At 45.1% G+C, this 21530-nt stretch overlaps 1 protein-coding gene across 1 annotated transcript in view; it reads right to left on the reverse strand.

The window, feature by feature from the left end:
* LOC141988758 (NACHT, LRR and PYD domains-containing protein 12-like) overlaps positions 1 to 12560 on the reverse strand; it is a 161599-nt gene extending 149039 nt beyond the window's left edge. Inside the window, exons 1-3 of the mRNA XM_074954692.1 lie at positions 12367 to 12560; positions 3857 to 3895; positions 645 to 2376 (exon numbers count right to left, since the gene is read on the reverse strand). Coding sequence (XP_074810793.1) covers positions 645 to 2376; positions 3857 to 3895; positions 12367 to 12493 — 1898 coding nt within the window. The 5' untranslated portion in view covers positions 12494 to 12560. The remainder of the gene's footprint in view (positions 1 to 644; positions 2377 to 3856; positions 3896 to 12366) is intronic.
* Between the last annotated feature and the right edge of the window lie 8970 nt (positions 12561 to 21530).

Raw genomic sequence — 21530 nt, forward strand, 5'->3', positions numbered from 1 at the left:
TAGGTCCCATATCCATAATTGCCTCCTGACTTCTGATGATATCTGCCCTAACCTGGGCTCTCCCTCAATCCTCTCCTTCTCTGCCTCCCACACACACACTCACCACACCACCACGTTGGCCCCTCTGCTGCCATCCTGCCTAACCTTATGCCCACCCCTCTGCTTTCCCACCCTCGCCTCCTCTTCTCCTGCTGCCTCCAGAACACCCACTCCATCTCTAAAAAGATCTCAGCCATCCACAACCTCTTCATCTCTCATTCCCTCCAGCTCCACACTCTAGCACTCCATAGAGTTTTGCACTGTAGCGTGAGTGTGATGAAGCTGGGGTACATATTGCTTTTGGTAGCTATTGGAGTTGGAGGTGAAAGCCAAATGGAGACTGCAGCATTACTGACAATGTTTAGGCAACATGAAGGTAGAAATGAGTGCACAAGTCTTTCCCCTTAACTTCTTATTTCCATGCTTTTAAGATTTGGGGGTGGATTGGGCACGGTCCTTCCCAGTCTTAATGTTTGTCACTAAATTGGGTCACTTTTATGGTGGGTCTTTTGGCCATTTGTGAGCTATGAAAACCCAGGGGAAAAAAATCAATGTTTAAAAAAAATAAGTTACATACATATTTTTAGATCTCAGATAACACTCACCGAAGTGGCCACTTGCATGGTCCTGGGGAATCTTCATTCTGGTCTTCAGTTAGAAACCTGCACTTCTCTATGTAAACAGACTCCAGGTTACAGCAATTCTTTATACAGAATTGAAGAACAATTTGATCCATTTTGGTAAAGGTATGATGAGTAAACTTTAGCTCAGTGAAATGATTCATTGCACTCTGCATAAATTCTGTTTCTTGAATTTCATACAAACAGTAAAAATAATCCAGATAGAAAATCATCTCCTCTTTATCAGAAGGCAATTTATCATAGTTGAACAACGATGAAAAAGGTTTTTCTTTAACCCATGTTAGTAAATTATTTTTAATTTTGGGTGAAAATTTGCAGCTAAGTTTTTTCTCCATGTTCTCCATTCTCTTTTTATTTAAGAGACCAAACAGGAACCGCACTGTTAACATTAAATAATTCCTAGATTTTCCACACTTTTCAAACAATTTTTCCACAGGTTGTATAGCAGTTTCTGATTTTTTCGCCGTTTCTTCTTTCTCCAACACATAAAACAAAGCTGCAAAAAACTCTTGAAAACTCAAGTGAATGAAGCTGTAAACACGTTCACAGAAAATGCCTTTTTGAAACATGTTCTCATTCAGAAAGAGGGAATTAGGTTTATCTAAGCCGTGTTTCTTGACATCTTCTTCCTCAAACAGTATTTTCTGCCTCCAGAGTCCATCTGCAGCCAAAGAGCAAAGTCCCTTCAAGTTATCTTGTACCTGCTGTTTTTCTGAATTGCTGCTGTGACCCTCTAATAAACTGAAGAGATAGAGCACGTAGACTCCGGTGATTGTATCAGAAGTTCGTGCAAGATCTTCACCTGCTTCCATCTGCTGTTTCAGAACCGTGCAGATGATCCAACACGCAATGGGGACAAAGCACATGGTGAACAGCATTTCATTGTCTTTTACAAAGTTAAAGGCTTTTCTTGCTTGTTCTTCATTCCCAAAGAACTTGTAGAAATATTCTTTTCTCTCATTTTCAGAAAATCCCAAGATCTCTGCATATGCACAACGTTCATCTTTCAAACACTGCCCAAGTTTCTCCAGGGCAATTGGTCTTGTAGTAATTATTAAGTAGGATTTGTGAAGCACTTCTTTCCTGAATAAACTGCTCAGTATGATTTCAACTGGCTGCTTCTTACAGGGATCAGAGCACAGATTACCTGTTGGTTGATTAAAGGAAAATCTCAGTTCATCAAAACCATCAATTATGAATAGGAGTTTTTCTGGATTCATCAGAATCTCTTTAGTTGGTGCATTTTGACCAGGACAATTCTTTAAAATCAAATCTTCAACACTTCCCTGCTCACTGACCAAGTTAATTTCCCTGCAATTTATGTAGAAAACATAATCAAACCTGCTCTGATACAGTTCTTCATTTGCCCAGTCCAACATGATCTTTCTTGCTGTCAGTGTTTTTCCAATCCCTGCAGCTCCCTGCAGCACGACAATTTGTGGTGACTGTCCATCTTTATCAGAGTCAAATAAATTGGCTATGGTGATAGGACTAGCATGCTCAGCCATGATTTCTGCATGTTTCCGTCCCAAGGCCATTATTTCATGTTCTCTCTGCTTTTTGTGACGATGTTCATTTACAATGATCAGCTTTGTGTATCTGCTGTTTAGCTTCACATTCTCACCAAGACGAGCGTTCATGTCTTTTATTGCGCTGTATTTGTTTTGTATATGTTTTCTATACGTCTCTCTGTAAGCTAAGTTAGTGACAAGAAGCATTAGATATTACTGTAATGTTACAATAAAGCTATTTAAACAATAATACTGGTACTGTATATTTATAGTGCACCTTTCATCATAAAGTAACCCCACACAAATTACCTACGGGTGCAGTCCTTACTCACATCAGTGGTCCCATTGAAGTCAGTGATGTGAGAGAAAAGTGTAGGCTCAGACCTTCTGTTGCCGTGGAGTTGAGGGGTGTGTACCCCCCAGGATATGATCAAGCGAACTGCAGCCATATTATATGCTTTCAGCCACCATGAATTAATGAAATAGAACACCACATAGTTAAGAGTTAATTTGGAGACAAGCTTTTACAAGCAAAGTTAAAACTAGCTACAGTTTCTGCTAATCAGAATGGGAGGAGGGTAGAGACAAGTAAATAACTAAGACTGAAAACTTTGGTGGTTGGAAAGACTTGAATCTAGACATCTCTCATATTAGAAGTTTATTGAAAGTGAGGAAAAATGTTGATTCAGTAGGGGTCATTATGACCTATGTTTTTGCTGTTATAAAAGGTTACCTAATAGAGCATACCTGGAAGCAATTCTCTGACACCATCTGGAAAGACGTTTTCCTGACACCGTTTCTCCCCGGTGGGTGAGCAATTGGGCACTGTGAACCTGATGTTAATTACTCAATACCATTCTAGATGTCAGGTAAATATCTGGGATGTTCTAAACCTATTGCTTATATTTGTGTGCTTAAATCTAATAAACTGCGGTTTTAGATAAGATTCATGCAAGTAAGCGTGTTCTATCAGACAGAAGTGCTGTGTTCCTGTTGATCTATTCCTTACACTGCCTAGAGTGAAATAGTTACGTTCCCCTGTTGGGGGTTCTGAAAACTCCAGATAACACTTCTAAACACATATATAAGAATCACTTCATCAGTTACTGAAATGCAGCCACCTCTAGGGTGAAACCTGTCAAGTGTTTAACAGTGCACAGTGGCACTCTGTAACAAAGTAGGGCATGAAGTGATGGAGAATGACAGGTATAACTGAAACAGTAGTGGGAATTTAGGTGCAAACAATATAACTTAATATATCCTAAAATTTGTCCAGGGCCCAGAGGTTTTAAAAAGTCCCACAGCACTTTCAGTGACCACAAATGTTGACCTCTAGTTATTTTGACTCGTTTAAAAGATGGCGTCCCTAGCAGGAGAGTGTCTTCCAGTATCATGCTGCTGCACTGGTTCAGTCCTGCCTCTGAGACAAGAGCTCCACCTCCTCACCAGCACCATGTTCTGCAGCCCCTGATTCTTTCCTGGAGACTTCCCCATTCATTTCCTCATCCCCCATCCAACCCTGCGTAACCGGTGTGATCTGCTGAGACTGCGCTCTGAGGGGTTACTTATTATTTCTACTAATAAACCCAATGTCTGGCTGACCCAGCCTATTTCTGGTAATCACTGGTAATCATGCAATGCAATTCCTTATTGAATGTCACATACCATTTGCTGATGTTTCAGGTGTTTGCTGAGGACCCAAAGCTGAAAGAGAAATTTCACATGAATGTTAGTGTAACAAAAATCACAGAGTATCACGCAGTTCAGGACGTTGGGACAAGTCATTCATTCAGGGCTCTCTGCAGTAATAAGCTCCCTAGTAAACCCACGATTGAGGCAGGCAAAGAGAATTTCTTTGGCGACACTAGTTCAATGACTTGTTCAAAACGTCCACCAGAAGCAATACTCTTTTTTTAAAAACCACTGGAGAAGCCACGTACGGTATGTCTACACAGCAATGTAAGCCTGGGCTCAGTCTAACCCCCCTTGTGTCCATGCACCAATTGTGCTAACCTAGGCCTCAGATCTAAGGTCCCAGGACCTGGCAGGGCTGGAGGGTTTGAGCCCGTGTTAAGCTGGGACCTAGGATCCAAGCCCTATTGCTTTCCTGGGTGCACATAGCCCTGGCTTGACTTGGGTCCTGGAAGCCCTCTGGGTGTATCCCAGAGATCCAGGTGGCAGAGGAGCAGCGCTGCAGGCAGCCAGCCCAGCAGCCAGAAGCTCCATTACTGCCTGGCCAAACACGATCCCGGTTCCCCTCCCAGTGGCAGTGGCTCCTGCTCTGGCTCCTCCTAGCTGCTCCACAGAGCTTCCCTGAACCAAGGGGCAAAGCTGCCAGGCAGGAGGCAGCTCCCAGCCACTGGGATGTTGGGAGTCTTCCCTCTCCTGGCCATGCTGAGCCAGGAGCCCTGCTGCTCCCCCTCCCTGCAGGGCAGCTGCCTGGTCCCTACTCCACTCTCTGGCCCTTGCCCCCAGCCCCTCTGGGGCTGCATGTGCAGGGCTGCCTGGGCTGCATGCACTGTCAGGGGACTGAGTGGCAGTCAGCCCCCAAAATTCCCCCACTGCCTCCTTCAGTGGTGGCAGCTCCAGCTCCTCCTTGCTGCATGGCAGTTGCTTGTTCCCACTGTGCTCTCTGGCCCTTGCTCTCTAGCCCTCTGGGGCTGCGTGTGCAGGGGTGCCCCAGCTGTGGCACTGTCAGGATGGTAAGTGGGAACCAGCCACAAACCTTCCCCGCAGCCTCCTTGTAATGGCCTGGCACTGACCTCTCACGAGTGCCCCTTCTGGTCGGGTACTTTTTCAGTCTTTAAATAGCTCCAGTCCTGGTATCAGGCCATAGCCCCAGGGCTTCTCCCTGGCAGCAATAGATACGTCCTCTCTGGGCCCTTCTGGCCCCAGCTCTTCAGCCAGGCCACTACGTAGTTCAGATCCCCTTCTTGAGAGTTATGGCTGTCCAATTATAGGCTACTTTCCCAGTGGCCTATGGAGGGCACCCAAGTCCGCCCATTACTCCAAGTCCCAGCCTAGCGACCCTAAGAATAGCAGCCACACGCCGCTGTGTCCCTTTAACTAAGCTGCCAGCCAGGACTTCTCTCGCTCCCCCAGTCCCAGCTGGCACGGATCTGTCCATGGTGCTGCAGTTCCCTTTGGCCAGTCCTCTGGCTCCAGCAAGGAACTGCCGGTCTCTCGCTTTGCAGGTCCTTTTTAGATGGCCTTCCTGTGCTTTGATTGGCTGTGTCCCCTGAAGCCACTCTAGGCTGCTTGGAGGACTCCTCTACTACTCCTTTCCTGGGACAAGAGTGGCAGGATCCTGAAGGCCTCCAGCAGGGGGCCTCTGGGCCTAGTGCACCCCGTCACACTCCTATGGTGGTGGTGGCAGCGGCTTTGGCTCCAGCTCTTCCTTGCTGCTGTGCAGAGCTTGCCAGGAACAAAGCTGAGAGGTGGGAGATGGCTCCCAGCTGCCAGGATGTTTGGCTTTATCCCTCCTCTGGCTGTGCTGAGCTGGGAACTCTGCTGCTCCCCTTCCCTGCAGGGCAGCCACTTGGTCCCACTCTACTCTCTGACCCTTGGTCTCAGGCCCCTACTGCCCTCCCTGGGGCTGCATGTTTAGAGATGCCTGGGCAGCGTGCCCTGTGAGGGCAATGAGTGGGAGCAGTCCCAAAACTTCCCCACAAATTCCAGGGATCCTTTATCTCTGCCTCCCGGGGTGCGGTGGGGGCAGGGATAAGGGATCCTTGGGGGGTGGGGGGGGAGCACACTTCACCCCAAGCCCTGGGGAAACACTGCAGCAGTCCGTAGCTAGCAGCAGCCAGCCTGGGGTGGGGGTGTGTTTTTCCTCTGATGCCGTCATTTTATGTCAAACTTCAAAACAGACAAAAATAAATTAAAAAACCCAAACAAAAACAACTTCATTGAATAGCCCATTTTTAAAAATTAAGAATTGCAAAGTTTCATTTAATAGTTTGGCAGCCCTGGAGACTGACATAATAATTATGCACAGAACAGGAGCACGTGGGAATTTTTACCTGCCAGTGTGACGCAGCCTAGAGGTGGAGAGCCCAGTTCTCAGATTAGATGGCAGTTCAGTATCAAGCCTTCACAAACTGCAGTCATTCTACTGAGACACCCGCCAAAGGTGCTAATTATGCAGCTGATGTACTCACGTGTCCTTATGGGCACCTGAATCCCATCAACAACACCATTACAGTTAAAGTTAACAAATAGGGTGGGCATTAGTTTTCCCCCACAATGGAACATATTTGTAGGGCTAGAGTGCTGACTCTGGGATGGGGGGGCACCAGGCATTCTGGGATAGGGTTACTTTGACTCAGGTCTGTGCACTACAGTGTGGGTGCCAGAGTCCTAGGTTCAAGCACAGGTCAGAAAATCCTTAACCTAGGGTTCAAATGCAGTGTAGGTGCTCAAACCCAGGGTTCCCTGACACGGGTCAGCTGACTCAAATCCCACAAATCAAATCCCATTACATTTCTATGTAGACAAAGCCATAGTGTCTTTCTTAATGATATATGAGCACTGAGATCTGCTAATGAAAAGCCCTATATTAGAGCTGGGTATTATTATAAAAAACAAACAAACAGTCTGAAAGGGTTGGAAGCAACCCACCAAAGAACAAAACAAATAACGTTAACAAAGTGGGGGTTTTCTTCTAAAAAAATACATATATATTTAGAAATTTCAATACTGCAGCATTTAGTCATCCCCAGTTTTGGCAGGGGTCTCACTGCAAGTCCAGATAAGTGGTTTGGAAACTCTCTCAGTCCTATAATTAAAGGGGCATTAGTTCTGAAGATATCTTTTCTTGCAACTGTATATCAGAAGCTTGAGTTGAACAAAAAACACTTTCAACACTCAAGCCTTCTTTATATATAATAAAGCAGGACAGAATTTTTTTAAACAGACCTTTTTTCCCCCACAGGAAAGCAGCTCAAGAGAGTAAACGTATTGATACTTCAGCCTTGTCAAAAGCTAACAACTATTTCTGAGTATAGCTCAAATGATGAGGTCCCAGCTGAGCTTGGGATTTATAGAGACAGAGTTCAAATCCTGCTACTAGCCCAAGTTTGAGGGTGGCATATCATGGAATTTCTTTTTAAAAAAAACTAGCTCCCCCTTCCCTCCCACTGTTGTCACCCTCTCTGCTCTCATGTGCACTAGTGTCTTCATCCCTTCCATATTCTCCTTCCAATCTGAAGACAGGAAGTATCAACCTTACATTCTTTTTTAATTTAATTTTTAAGGCCAGGTTCAAAGGCATACTCTGGCTGCCCTACTCCACACTCAGAGCACATGGTCCAGTCAAACTGGGTTAGCAAATGCTTTGCATCACCAGATTCACACAGAACTGTGCCAAAAGTTCCCTGCCTCTTTCACCTCCCTACATCCCCTGCATGCATACTCCAAATCCTCTTCCTTTCTGTCCTCCATAGTCCCTTGCACAAACTTGCTCCAGTTTCACCCTTCCTCCTGCACCCTGCATTTCCTCTCTCTTTCTCACACACACACTCTCTCTCACTCTCATTTCCCCCTCTTGTATCCTTCCACACGCAGCTCTGTTTTCCCCTTACTGTCTTCTCTGTTGAGTAAATCTAGTGCAATAAGTAATATTTGAAAATAAATATTCTGGACTATTTTTTTCCTTTTTTCATAACTGAAAGTTTCTGCCAGCAGAGGCTGGTGCAGAACATTCTTCTCTACGGCTTTGTCTACACTTGAGGCATTAAAGTGCTGTCGTGGCAGTGCTGCCAAAAAACCCACTTTCCAATGAGAGTGAGACCAATACCCATATTTGTTAAAAGCAGCCTGAGACTTCAGTCCCTCTGAGAACAATGGTAAATAGATGCCCTTCTCAAAATAGCCACCTGACTGTGGGCTTGGACTTCAGTCCTGATGGAGATGGCAGCCATTTTGAAAGAGAGCAGTTCTTAGTGGACTTCTCAGTAGTAGAATATTAATAGTCGAGATTGCGAAGGCCTTACACTGAATTCAAAGGCATTTCTCTGTTTGTCCTTCTGTGTGTATGTAATGTGATAATTTTTGAATATGGCAGCGTGACAAAGTTCCTGCTCTACCTTGGTGGGTCTTGCACTTATTGGCGGATTTGCTCGCCTTGGAGCTTCACGGCAGCCCTCAGCTTGGCCGTTTCTCTGAACCCACAGTCCAGGTCGACGCCTCCTGTGTCTGACCAAGAGTTGGGAGGTTTGGGGGGAATCTGGGCCCACCCTCTACTCTGGGTTCCAGTCCAGGGCCCTGTGGAATGCAGCTGTCTAGAGTGCCTCCTGGAACAGCTGTGCGACAGCTACAACTCCCTGGGCTACTTCCCCATGGCCTCCTCCCAACACCTTCTTTATCCTCACCATAGGACCTTCCTCCTGGTGCCTGATAATGCTTGTACTCCTCAGCCCTCCAACAGTATGCGTTCTCATTCTCAGCTCCTAGCACCTCTTGCTCCCAGCTCCTCACACATGCACTTCAAACTGAAGTGAGCTCCTTTTTAAACACAAGTGCCCTGATTAGCCTGCCTTAATTGATTCTAGCAGCTTCTTGATTGGCTGCAGGTGTTCTAATCAGCCTGTCAGTCTTAATTGTCTCCAGAAGGATCCTGATTGTTCTGGAACCTTCCTTGTTACCTTACCCAGGGAAAAGGGACCTACCTAACCTGGGGCTAATATATCTGCCTTCTATTACTCTCCTATAGCCATCCCTCCTGACACTGTCACAGCAGCCAATCCCAAAATTTCAGAGAATGCTCATTACATCAATGGCAGGAACCCTATTGATTTCTGGGGAAATTGGAAACCCAAGAAAGGGAAACACATGAAGTCCCTGCCATCTATTTAGCATAGCAACAGCTTGAAGAATCTCTGAAGTTGTCTCTAGAGCAATCGGTCAGTTGATGGCACCCATTAATGCCTTCCAGCCTAACAACACCCTATTTCTTCTCTGCTCACACTCCTCTCTCAAAGACTCCAAGAGCTTGCAGCAGAGGCATCTAGCTCCCACAAGCGAGAACAGGCACAGGCCACTTGCAGGAAAATTTATATTCTAGAGTTTATTCTCACCACAATGATGAATGTTTCTGAATAGTCCAGTAAAATTCCTTTCAGTCTGTTTTGAGATGTATGGAATGATTTATAGAGGCAGTTTCCTGGGCCAGTAATGAGCCAGGACTACTCAGTCCCTCAGTGGGAGGGGACAGCCTGACTCAGAGACAAAGGGACTAGTTTTAGCTTCAAGTTTGGGCTGTCTGAATTAGGGGCTGGGGGAGACACTGAACAGCTCAGGGAGTCTCTCATTAACTCCCACTCCACACAAAGGGGGTCTTTGAACTGCTGTGAGATGCAGCGCACGGTCAGACAGAATCAATCCTGAAGCACTTACATGAGAGGAAAGTGATCAGGAACAGTCAGCATGGATTCACCAAGGGAAGGTCATGCCTGACTAATCTAATCGCCTTTTATGATGAGATTACTGGTTCTGTGGATGAAGGGAAAGCAGTGGATGTATTGTTTCTTGACTTTAGCAAAGCTTTTGACACGGTCTCCCACAGTATTCTTGTCAGCAAGTTAAGGAAGTATGGGCTGGATGAATGCACTATAAGGTGGGTAGAAAGCTGGCTAGATTGTCGGGCTCAACGGGTAGTGATCAATGGCTCCATGTCTAGTTGGCAGCCGGTGTCAAGTGGAGTGCCCCAGGGGTCGGTCCTGGGGCCGGTTTTGTTCAATATCTTCATAAATGATCTGGAGGATGGTGTGGATTGCACTCTCAGCAAATTTGCAGATGATACTAAACTGGGAGGAGTGGTAGATACGCTGGAGGGGAGGGATAGGATACAGAAGGACCTAGACAAATTGGAGGATTGGGCCAAAAGAAATCTGATGAGGTTCAATAAGGATAAGTGCAGGGTCCTGCACTTAGGATGGAAGAATCCAATGCACCGCTACAGACTAGGGACCAAATGGCTAGGCAGCGGCTCTGCGGAAAAGGACCTAGGGGTGACAGTGGACGAGAAGCTGGATATGAGTCAGCAGTGTGCCCTTGTTGCCAAGAAGGCCAATGGCATTTTGGGATGTATAAGTAGGGGCATAGCGAGCAGATCGAGGGACGTGATCGTTCCCCTCTATTTGACACTGGTGAGGCCTCATCTGGAGTACTGTGTCCAGTTTTGGGCCCCACACTACAAGAAGGATGTGGATAAATTGGAGAGAGTCCAGCGAAGGGCAACAAAAATGATTAGGGGTCTAGAGCACATGACTTATGAGGAGAGGCTGAGGGAGCTGGGATTGTTTAGTCTGCAGAAGAGAAGAATGAGGGGGGATTTGATAGCTGCTTTCAACTACCTGAAAGGGGGTTCCAAAGAGGATGGCTCTAGACTGTTCTCAATGGTAGCAGATGACAGAACGAGGAGTAATGGTCTCAAGTTGCAATGGGGGAGGTTTAGATTGGATATTAGGAAAAACTTTTTCACTAAGAGGGTGGTGAAACACTGGAATCCGTTACCTAGGGAGGTGGTAGAATCTCCTTCCTTAGAGGTTTTTAAGGTCAGGCTTGACAAAGCCCTGGCTGGGATGATTTAACTGGGAATTGGTCCTGCTTGAGCAGGGGGTTGGACTAGATGACCTTCTGGGGTCCCTTCCAACCCTGATATTCTATGATTCTATGATTCTATGAGTTCCAGCCCTGTGGAGACCCGTGTGCAGGGAGGCACAGAACCAAACCAGTGCCGGCCAACTGAAGCCTCCACAGGACTCCAATCCAAGGTGCCAAGAGAGGGCCCTGCCCCACCTAGGAGTGAAAATATCATAAGAGGTCCTCTTTTGTTTTCTTTAAGCTGGTCAATGTTTGTGGCACTGCTACACTAATCTCTGGGCAAAGAGCTGGGGAGGGAGCTGGGGGTTGTGGTGCAGTAGTGAATGGCAGGAGGTGGGGAATGTATTGTATTATTCATGTTGTAGCATTTATTAGTTATTAACCCTTTCCTTCCCTAGAGCCCTTTTTTTCTGTCACCACCAGGACAGGACACCATTTGTTACGTTGTTATTTTGGATGTTGTGTTTCAGTTGTTGGGGTCTGTATTGTTGTATTTTGTTCCCTGTGTAGTGGGTTACACTTCTTGTCTTGGGGGAGGGCTACATGCAGTTGTGTGAGATTGGGTAAATACAGCAAGAAATAAAACAACAAAAGGGAATATACTGAAGTTGTCCTGTCAGTGGAGTAAGATTTAACCAGTACTGGATGTGTTGTTCTGTGGTTTTTAATACCCATATTTGAGTTTTTATTTATTTACTTTGGAGCTAATCTGTGGATATATCAGTAAGAATTACTGCAAGAAAAGAGGCCATCCAATCACACAGGCACTATGAAACACCATACATTGATCTAAACGGATGCATTCCAGCACTCAGATTTTTGAATCTGTTCTCAGATCTATTAATCTGTCCTTAATAGACCTGGCTGAAAATTTTCCAGTGGAACATTTTTCTATAGGAAAATGTCAGTTTGTCAAAATTTAAACATTCTGTGGGAACATGTCCATTCTGGTGAATTTTTTGTTGAAAGAGCATTTTGATGAAACATGCTGTTTCAACATTTTTTTGTAACAGAACGTTTTGATTTTTTATTGGGAAATGACTTGTCTTTTCAAAATGTATTGCATTTCAGAGCATGCCTACTCTTACAATGCTGTGCAACTGTAGCACTTTAATGAAGTGCTCTCCCGTCAGCTTAGTTAATCCGCCTTCCGGAGAGGCAGTAGCTGTGTCGGCTACCACTGCCATAGTGCTGTGTACATGGGGGTTAGGTCGGTATGACCACGTTGCCCGGAGCGACGTAGTGACGTACTGATTTATGGCTATAGTGTAGACCAGACCTTATATTTATATTTGATAAAAAAATAGAAATGTCAAAATGAAAACATTTCCCATTTTTTAAAATGAAGCATTTTTTGGAACATTTCAATTCTTGAAAAACTTCAAAAGTTTAAGTTTCTGTCTCAATTTGGGATGAAACAAAATTTCAAAATCTAAACATTTTTTATGAGATAGATCCATTTTCCAACCAGTTTTAATAATTAGATTGTAGCTGTTCCTCCTGCACCCATTTCAGGGACTATTCAAAAGGGGGAGAGATTCAGAAGTTGCAGGAACATTAGGTTTTCTTACCTTTCTTTCTTGCCTCCTTGAGTTTATCAGCAGAATCTCTGAGACTGATCTTTTCAAGGACCGATATAGCTACATTCACTGCACCATGTTCCTTGTAGTATTCACACAAGAGGTCTACAAGTTTCATCCGAGTGTCAGCTTCCTGCAGCGGACCTTTGGGGATTGGTGCTTTTTTTTCATAGTCAGCATTTGCTAAGATGAATTTAAATCTTTCAAGATCTCCTTCCTTTTCCCCTGGGAGATTGTCCAGTATATCTAGAAGGATTTCTTTCATATTTTTGTCTGTAGTCATCGCAGGATATTACCAATAATCTGAAAAATAAGTGGAGAATTAAAAGTCAATTATTTATGAATCTCATAGTGTTGTTGAGGTGGTGATTCAGTACACATACATGTAACCCTTCTGCCCGTCTGAGTTGGCAGCAACAAGGGCCGGATTCAGTATCTAGGGGTTCCGTTTCAATAACACAATGCAAAACCGGCTCGAGCCCCCTACCACCTCCTGGGTGCCTCTAAGAGGCAGTACTTCCCCTCTCACAAGCACAGAGTCTGAGATTAGCAAAATCGTTTTAATAAAGGAGGGAAACAATGCAGCATTTTGTTGGGAAAACACCACAAACAGGATTCATAACACAAACCACGAGCAAAAGACCCGCCCCCAAGTAAGTTTGGCAGTGTCCTTTTCCCCTTAGGGTCTTAAGTCCACCAATGCAAAAAATCACCCAAAGTCCCAAAAGTCCAACACCCCTGTTAAGGTTTCTTCCCCACTCTGAACTCTAGGGTACAGATGTGGGGACTCGCATGAAAGACCCCCGAAGCTTATTTCTACCAGCTTAGGTTAAAGCTTCTCCAAGGAGACTAGTCTGTAAAAGGAAGCTTACTGGGTGAGATTTTTATCTGTATTCAGTTTTCTTAGACATAGACTTGCATATTCTATTTTATTTTGCCTGGTAATTCACTTTGTTCTGTCTGTTACTACTTGGAACCATTTAAATACTACTTTCTGTATTTAATAAAATCACTTTTTACTTACTAATTAACCCAGAGTATGTATTAATACCTGGAGGGGGGGGCAAACACTTGTGCATATCTCTCTATCAGTGTTATAGAGGGCAAACAATTTATGAGTTTACCCTGTATAAGCTTTATACAGGGTAAAACGGATTTATTTGGGGTTTGAAACCCATTGGGAGTTGGACATCTGAGTGTTAAAGACAGGAACACTTCTGTAAGCTGCTTTCAGGTAAGTCTGCAGCTTTGGGGCATGTGGTTCAGACCCTGGGTCTGTGTTTGGAGCAGACTGGCATGTGTGGCTCATCAAGACAGGGTGCTGGAGTCCCAAGCTGGCAGGGAAAGCAAGAGCACTAGTAGTCTTGGCCCATCATTTGGCGGTTCCCAAGGGGGTTTCTGCGGTCCAACCCATCACAACCCCTTTAAGTAGTTTGTGAGCTGTCTAGCGGTGATCACTCTTCTGTTTTACAAGCCATCAGAAACTAGTCAGAGGAGCAGTGTGTGTTAAACTAGGCCTTCTATGTCTGTATATAGTTAATAAACATGCTTATTTGGGAGCTATTGAAACGGATCTTTACAGGCCCATGGTTTGGCAGGCCTTTTCACCTGTACCAGTGAAAAGTCAAAATCCCTTATCTGCAATACAGAGCAGTTTATTTGAGAGAATTATACAAGCGGTATAGAGTTATACAAAACACATTCCCCCTAGTGAGCCTCTCTCCCACAAACATTCACCCTCAGTAACTATGCTGGCCTAACGCAGTATCCTGATCGGCAAACATGGCAGATAGCCACCAGCTTTACAGATGGCATCTCTTCTCTTAGTCACCTGGTTTCTCTCAGATTCCCTCATAGCAAGTCTTTAGCTGCCTTGAGACCTTCTGGTTTCAGGTCCTACTCGAGCCCACGAAGCAGAGTCTCGGCTACTCTGTCTAACAGCGTTATGGGCCTCTTCGGATATTAATTAATAATTCCCCTTCTTCCTTTGTGTAACAAGGTCGCACTCACTGCCATGGTGCCTCCTGCTGGTCAGGCTGTAAATTAGCTCATTTCCAGCACTGGAGCACCCTCCTCTGGCAGTGTCTCACCTGCCATTACCTAACCTTTCCATCTCCACCAAACCAGGACCTGCATCCCTCCCAGACCATGGCGCCCTTCCCCTGGGTATTGCCCCACAGCACTGCCAATGTTCTGGGCTCCTCCCCTCAGGGGAACCTACTACTTCTGATACCACCACTCACATCAGTGACCCACTGCAGTCCTTAGTCTGGCCCCTCGCCCCAGGGGCAAACTGCAGTCAGAATTGGCCACTCTCATCATTTGGAATGGGGGGGTGGACCTACTGCCTATTTCTTTCCCCTGGTTGCCCTCTGCAGACCTAGTACCCCCTTGGGTCCCTTAGTCAGGGTCTGAACCTGGCAGTTAATCAGGCTGGAGCCCTGCTGGCTCTCTGGCCTCTCCCAGCACTGCTCTGTCTGTGGTACCAGACTCTACCAAGCAGCATTGTCCATCTCCCTCCAGAGCTGGAGAGAGACTGAGCTCCCTCTGCCCAGCAGCCCTTCTTACAGGACCTACCCTGGCCCTAATTGGCTGCCTTCAGCCTTCTTCTGATTGGCTCTTGGAGCAGCCCTCTCCCAGGGCTGTTTTAACCCCTTTTATTCCAGTGCAGGGCAACTGCTCCATCACACTTTGCTTTGCTTAACATTTATACATTTTGCTCTCAAAGGAGTCACATGTTCCAGAAACATGACCTGTGGGCATTTATTATTATTTTTTACCTAATTAGTGTTTCAGGAGGAGACTACGAGGTGGTGTCAAGGGTCATTCCAAGTTTACCCACTCATTAATCATTCACTTTGGTTCCTCATGTGATGTTTCTCCAACAGGGGGCTACAATGCCCCAGGTCAGGTCATGCCAAACTTGATGTTCTACACGTTATTTGCTCTTCAAGTTGGCATATTTACTAACCCAAAGATCAATATCGATCATCAACACAGAGTAGCAAGTACTTTTCCAAAATTAACTGCTGCTAAGAGAAATCCTGCCCCATCTGCTTTGGCAGTTCAGTCATCTCAAGCCAAGACAAGCCATGTTCACAACACTTATTCAGTACAGCCACACCAATTTTGCCCCATTGCAACAGAAGCCAGCTGTGCCCGTGGAGTTTCTTCATATTTTCTTTGTTGTGTAATGAGCAAAAGACAACACTAATCATAATAAATATTTTTATATTTGTAACAAGCAAGTTTTGATAAATTTAGCCATTTTTCCTGTGTTTAATTTGTCTAAGAACAAACCAGGGTTCCTATAGACATAATTTGCAACTGTCCATATAATTTCCATGAAAACATTACAGCTGGATTTGCAACAAATTCACAAAATAATGATTTTGTTTGATTTTACATTAATATTGTATCTATACTAACAAAGAAAACCCAAAAGAGAAATGGGAGTACAATATGTAGCAGAGCTGAGCCCTAAAATGAAACTTCAGTTCTGGGAGTGGCATAGCTTCATGCCTTCATAATGGCATAGCAGATGTAGGGATGTGTCAGTTGCAGTGATCCGAGAAGTGTTTTGTCACTTAGGGGCAGTCAAAACCCAGCTCCTTATTCAAGCACCATTTACAGAATGGAAGGTTGGGGGTGTGTGTGACATATGGAGGGCTTATGGTTTTAGGTTTTAACTGATAAACACAGACAAAGACACCCCCAGTACAAAAAAATGAAATTGGTGTTTATCCAATGAACATCAGACAAAACACCGGATATGGTTGCTTGTATTTAGGGGTTTGTGTACACAGAGCAGTAATGCGGACTACAGGTGTGCAATTTCTAAAGCGCACCAAGATGTTGTGCATTAATTGGTCTGTGTAGACCCAGCTGGTGGACACTAAAAGTTTGAAACAGTACTATGTTAGAATGCATGAGGGAACATTACAAAAAGATTATTCATTACAGTAAATCTGACTGTATAATGTATATTACTTATTACTGTATATACTAAAAAAATACCTGGAACCCACTTATTTTTGAACATCCATGTAAGACTCAAAAATTGCTAAAAAATACCCCCCCACTGAAATTAATAAACCCTGAAAAAAGCAGCCCTAGACATAGGTGAGCATATTGGTCAGGAATAAAGCTTTGGACGGGGAAATGACATACCCCGGCTACTTCAGAACCGTCTAATGGTTGTAGAGACATGTCACTTGGGATGACCTGAGACATATTTTGTCATAACCAGTCAAAGCCCAGTTTTTTATTTAAATTATTAATTTATTAATCACCAATATCAATTATCATATGATTCATTCACATCTATTATGGTGAAATCTCTGAAAAATTAATTTTTCATTGAATATTTAGGAAATTTTGGTCTTTGAATAAGGGAACCACAAATAAGGAGCAGGGAATAAGGAACCAATTTCAGCGTTGTCAAAGACAGCGATAGTGTGATGAGATTGAAAGACAGAGACTGGGATCAAGAGTGGGGAAAAAGGGAAAAGAAATCCAGCAGGGATAAATTAGGGGATGGATGATTTTGTGACTAATGCACAGGCCTGTGAACCTGGGCTCTGGGGTACTATTCTTGGCTCTGTCATTGGTTCACTGTAAAGTGGAGACAGTAATACTGATCTGCCTCACAGCAAGGGGAAATCATGAAAAAGCCCATAAAACAGTAACATTAGTTAGTCGTAGATGGTTTAGGAGCTTCCTATCTATGAGATACCCCCACCCCTCTCTCTCCCCATGCCATAGCACCTCAGCTGAGATCAGCAGAGATGCTAAAGCCCCGCTGGTATAAACAAGAAGGGGCCGCTAGCAGGGCATTCTCTGTGAGGGCCTCACAACTTTGTAATTTGCACCTCCCTTGGTTCAAAATAACCCAAATTTGATGTCCTTCAGGGTACATAGCAAAGCTTTGCTTTTCCCTGGGGAAGCTGAAAAGGGAAACTGCGAGAATAGAGAATTACTGGGTTGGGTTTGCGTTTATAATTTGCCTGGCTTGCTAGTGGTGGCTTACATTGAATTGTACTCCTGCACAATATACGTTGTGTTATATCATTATGTCAAGGCCTGAAAGAGCAAGGGAACCACTGAGGAGGTTTTGTTTGGAAGGTACATGGCTGTGGATGGGAAGAGAAGACCCTGTGGAGTCAGGCAATGGGAGGACCTAGAGTGGATTACGTCTGGTCTGTGAGTGAAACCAAGGGAGCCTATTGGTAGATGAGAGAAGAGATATCCTTAATAGAGGCCATAGGCCCGCTATTTTCTAAGGGCACCACAAGACAGTGGGTAGCAAGCAACTTCTCCTGCCCCCGAAATCCCACCACACAATGGGGATAAGCAGGACTTCATGGAGATGGTCATGGGGCCAGGTGGGAGCCTCTGTAGGTTGGGTTAAGTGTCCAGATTCTTAGACTCTAAACCTTGTAAGGCTTCCCAGTTACACATTTTAGATGTAGTTTTGGAAAGTGGAGACTGATTTATGGCCTGCTATTATATGAATTTACTATAAGCTATAGGGTATTGCAGGCTGGGTGCTTCTATATAAGTTGCTGCAATATTGATTATGGTATTTTGTGCATTTTATTCCCCTTTTAGCATTAGAAGCAGGGCAACAATTTTTTTAAAGGAGGAAAAGAAAGTATTATATTTAGAATTACAGGGAGCAGGGGATATCTGAAAAGTATAAAGCCCTCCATCCATATTCCTACTGGCCACAAATCCTAAATTCTTTTGCAAATTTTATAAATTAGAGTTGTGCGTAAGTACCACATGGTACAGTCTCTTTAAGCAGAAAACAATGATGGTGCTGTTTAATTGGTTCTACTTTCCCAACTTCTAGGCTAAATTAGAGCCAAGAGAAATGGTGAAGGAGTAGATGTTACAGAATATTTTATTCTTCACTAACTGTTCTGGCCCCTACCCTGCTGAAAGTGGCTGGCAGCTGAGCTCACTAACTCATGGCTTCTAGATCACTCAGGTGCTCTTCATTAGCCTGAGCAGTACCTGCCATCCAGGCTCCTGTTGGTGCAGCTGGGACGGGGTTGGGAAAGCAAATCCAATTCCTGCAGGCAGAATGTAGCTGTGAGAGGGTGGCTGGGCTCCCTCAGACGTCATTCTGTGAGCTAGAAATGGAGCTGTCTCTGCCTACTGAGTACCTCTTGCACAATCCTAGAATATCAGGGTTGGAAGGGACCTCAGGAGGTCATCTAGTCCAACCCCCTGCTCAAAGCACCACCAATCCCCAACTAAATCATCCCAGCCAGGGCTTTGCCAAGCCTGACCTTAAAAACCTCTAAGGAAGGAGATTCCACCACCTCCCTAGGTAACGCATTCCAGTGCTTCACCACCCTCCTAGTGAAAAAGTTTTTCCTAATATCCAACCTAAACCTCCCCCACTGCAACTTGAGACCATTACTCCTTGTTCTGTCATCTGCTACCTCTGAGAACAGTCTAGATCCATCCTCTTTGAAACCCCCTTTTAGGTAGTTGAAAGCAGCTATCAAATCCCCCCTCCTTCTTCTCTTCCGCAGACTAAACAATCCCAGTTCCCTCAGCATCTCCTCACAAGTCATGAGTTCCAGTCCCCCTCTTCCCTGTGCCTGCGGTGTGGGCAGGACCATCCTTAGGCAAATGCAGCATGCGCAGCTGCATAGGGCAACACCAAATTTGGCGCACCAGTTAGTGGCGGTACCCTATGCTGCGTATGCTTAAGGCCACCACCGGCTGCGGGCAGCTCTGGCAGCCCCATTCCCTGGCCCCCCACCCCCTTCTCCACCTCCTGGCCCCGGCATCCCCAATTCCCCAGCCCCCAACCCCCTGCTCCGCCTCCTGCAGTTCTGATGGGCTGCGCCGCTCCCCCTTCCACCTGCTCCTCCTCCTGGCCCACAGCTCCAGTCAGCTGCGCCATTCTCCCTTCTGCCTGCTCCCCCACCCCCCAGCCTCCCTGCCCTCCACAGCTCCTGCCCCTGCACCCCTGAGGGCAGCCCAGGGCTGTGGGTGCGGGTGGTTGGACTGTGTAGGGCACCGAAAATCATGAGGACAGTCCTGGGTGCGGGGCTTACTTTGGGTCTAAGTGTTTGTACTTTCATTTTTATTTGGAGATGCTGGGCAGGAGGGAAAATAATTAAATGTCCCAGTGTCTGTCTCCCTCTGAGCTGTAATGAGGGACAGTTCTGGGCACCAAGGTACTGACAGAGGAGAGGGCGCTTGTAGAAGAGTGACAGAAGCCATCCAGGGGCTGTATTACGAGGGAAAAGCTAAATCCATATCACTTAGCTGAATGATGCCTAGGGAAAGCGTATGACAGTCCAAGTCACACCACTGAGTGGGATGGCTGTATATAGCAAAGCACTGGGGGAGAGTAACTGGATGAACCTAAAAAGGGATGGGAGCATTTAGGCAGAGCAGGAAAAGGTATATGAGCATGCAAAAGAGCAAGTGAAAGATTATTCCACATTGACTGATCTCCTGGTGGGTGGTGGCCTGGGAAAGAGGAGAGTTCGACTCTGTCTCTCTCAGCCCTAGCTGGGCTGTGGGGGTTGGGAGAGACTCTGCTGGAGAAAAAACACAGTTACTGCTTACTGGAGTTAGTTTTTTAAAAAGAATCCAAATCTCTTCTCCTCCCCAAATCTGTCATTAAAAATCACATTTAATAACTTTTTATAACCACAAAAATGGCAGTGTATTATTTATGCCTAGCTTTTGAATTGGGTGGCATTCCAGAATTGCTTAATTGGTACATAGATTAATTAGTTTAGTTCCTAAAATGAAGGCTACCTCCAACAGCTGCTTAAAATGTTTGGATATAGCTTTGTCTGGGAACATGTATTATAGCTTTAAAGTTTGATTTTGAAGGGCCAAAATCCATTAACGTGTATGTAAAAACGTAGCCATAGTCTCTGTCTAAGAACTTTTCACACAGGCCCAAATTCCACAGCTTGGTCTGAGGCCTGGGGCCTAGCTAACAATGAACAATATATGGCTAAGAAAAACAGGAGACAACCTCGCTTTGTTTCAACTAGAGAAGCAAAGTCAGCAAAACTCCAGATGGGGAGTAGTAATTGGGTGTTATTATCATGAGTTACAGACACACAAAGCACTAAGAAGAGCCTCAAAGTCTACTCCCGGTGCAGGAAGGAGATAGTGAACACCATCCCCAAATGCCTACCACGGTTCAGGGAGAGGCCCAACATGTCCGTATGAGATATGACATCCTCCCCCTTCACAGCTGTATCCTCCTTCGCAGATGTAAACTCTAGTTCTCAGAAACACAATGGTGAACCCTAAAACAATTACTATTCGTTGTGTACTTTTCACTGTCTTTTTGCTTTAAACCCCCAGGAATGTACCTGTTGGACAACCGGAAGAGCTACCTCATTCCTATGGACACCAAAATCAGGATTTAACCTACACATTGCAACAGGAATAGTTTGAGGGAAAACACCTGTGTATTAGCAATATGTTAACCTGAGCCATGGGCGGGGCCATTATGTAATCTTTTAGACTATTGGTTTATTATGCTAATCTTGTCTTGCTGCTAGAACCTATCCAGGGGCTCGAGACCTCCCACCCCATCGCTTCTGTCCACCCATGAGCACCCTATATAATCTATTGTAATCAATCGTTTAGCAGTGTCTCTGAGCCTAATAAGCGAAGTGACACTCCGCCAGAGCTGTGTGCAATAAACCCTTGTGCTTGACTCTACACGGTGTCCATTTCTGTTCCTTCAGATTTGCAGTATCACTCTTCTATTTTCTAAACTGCTGTGTGTCCCAGTTACAGCTCCAGGGTTGCAGTAGCCAGGAGAGATGCTTTTCTGAATGGAAATCACTCGGATTCCAGACATGTGATTTCCATTAAGGTTTCAAATTTTGGGGGGGAGAGGTATTTAAAACCATTAAGGCCAGATCTTTGTTATCTGCTATAGTTCTGGCTCTTCAGAATACTCCCATTGACTCATAAATAGTAAACACTAGGAGTTTGATGTGAGGTGCTTTGTAGGATGATTTTTTGCAAGCTCTTTGGGGTCTGCCTGCAAAGCAGGAGTCTGTCTGCGAACTCCGACGCCATGTGTTAATGCGCTCTGTTTACTTAAGGGGCTTGTAAAAACTTAATGAGCCTGTCATAAATATAAAGGGAAG

The sequence above is a fragment of the Natator depressus genome, chromosome 6, assembly GCF_965152275.1.
Source record: "Natator depressus isolate rNatDep1 chromosome 6, rNatDep2.hap1, whole genome shotgun sequence".
Taxonomy (NCBI): domain Eukaryota; kingdom Metazoa; phylum Chordata; order Testudines; family Cheloniidae; genus Natator; species Natator depressus.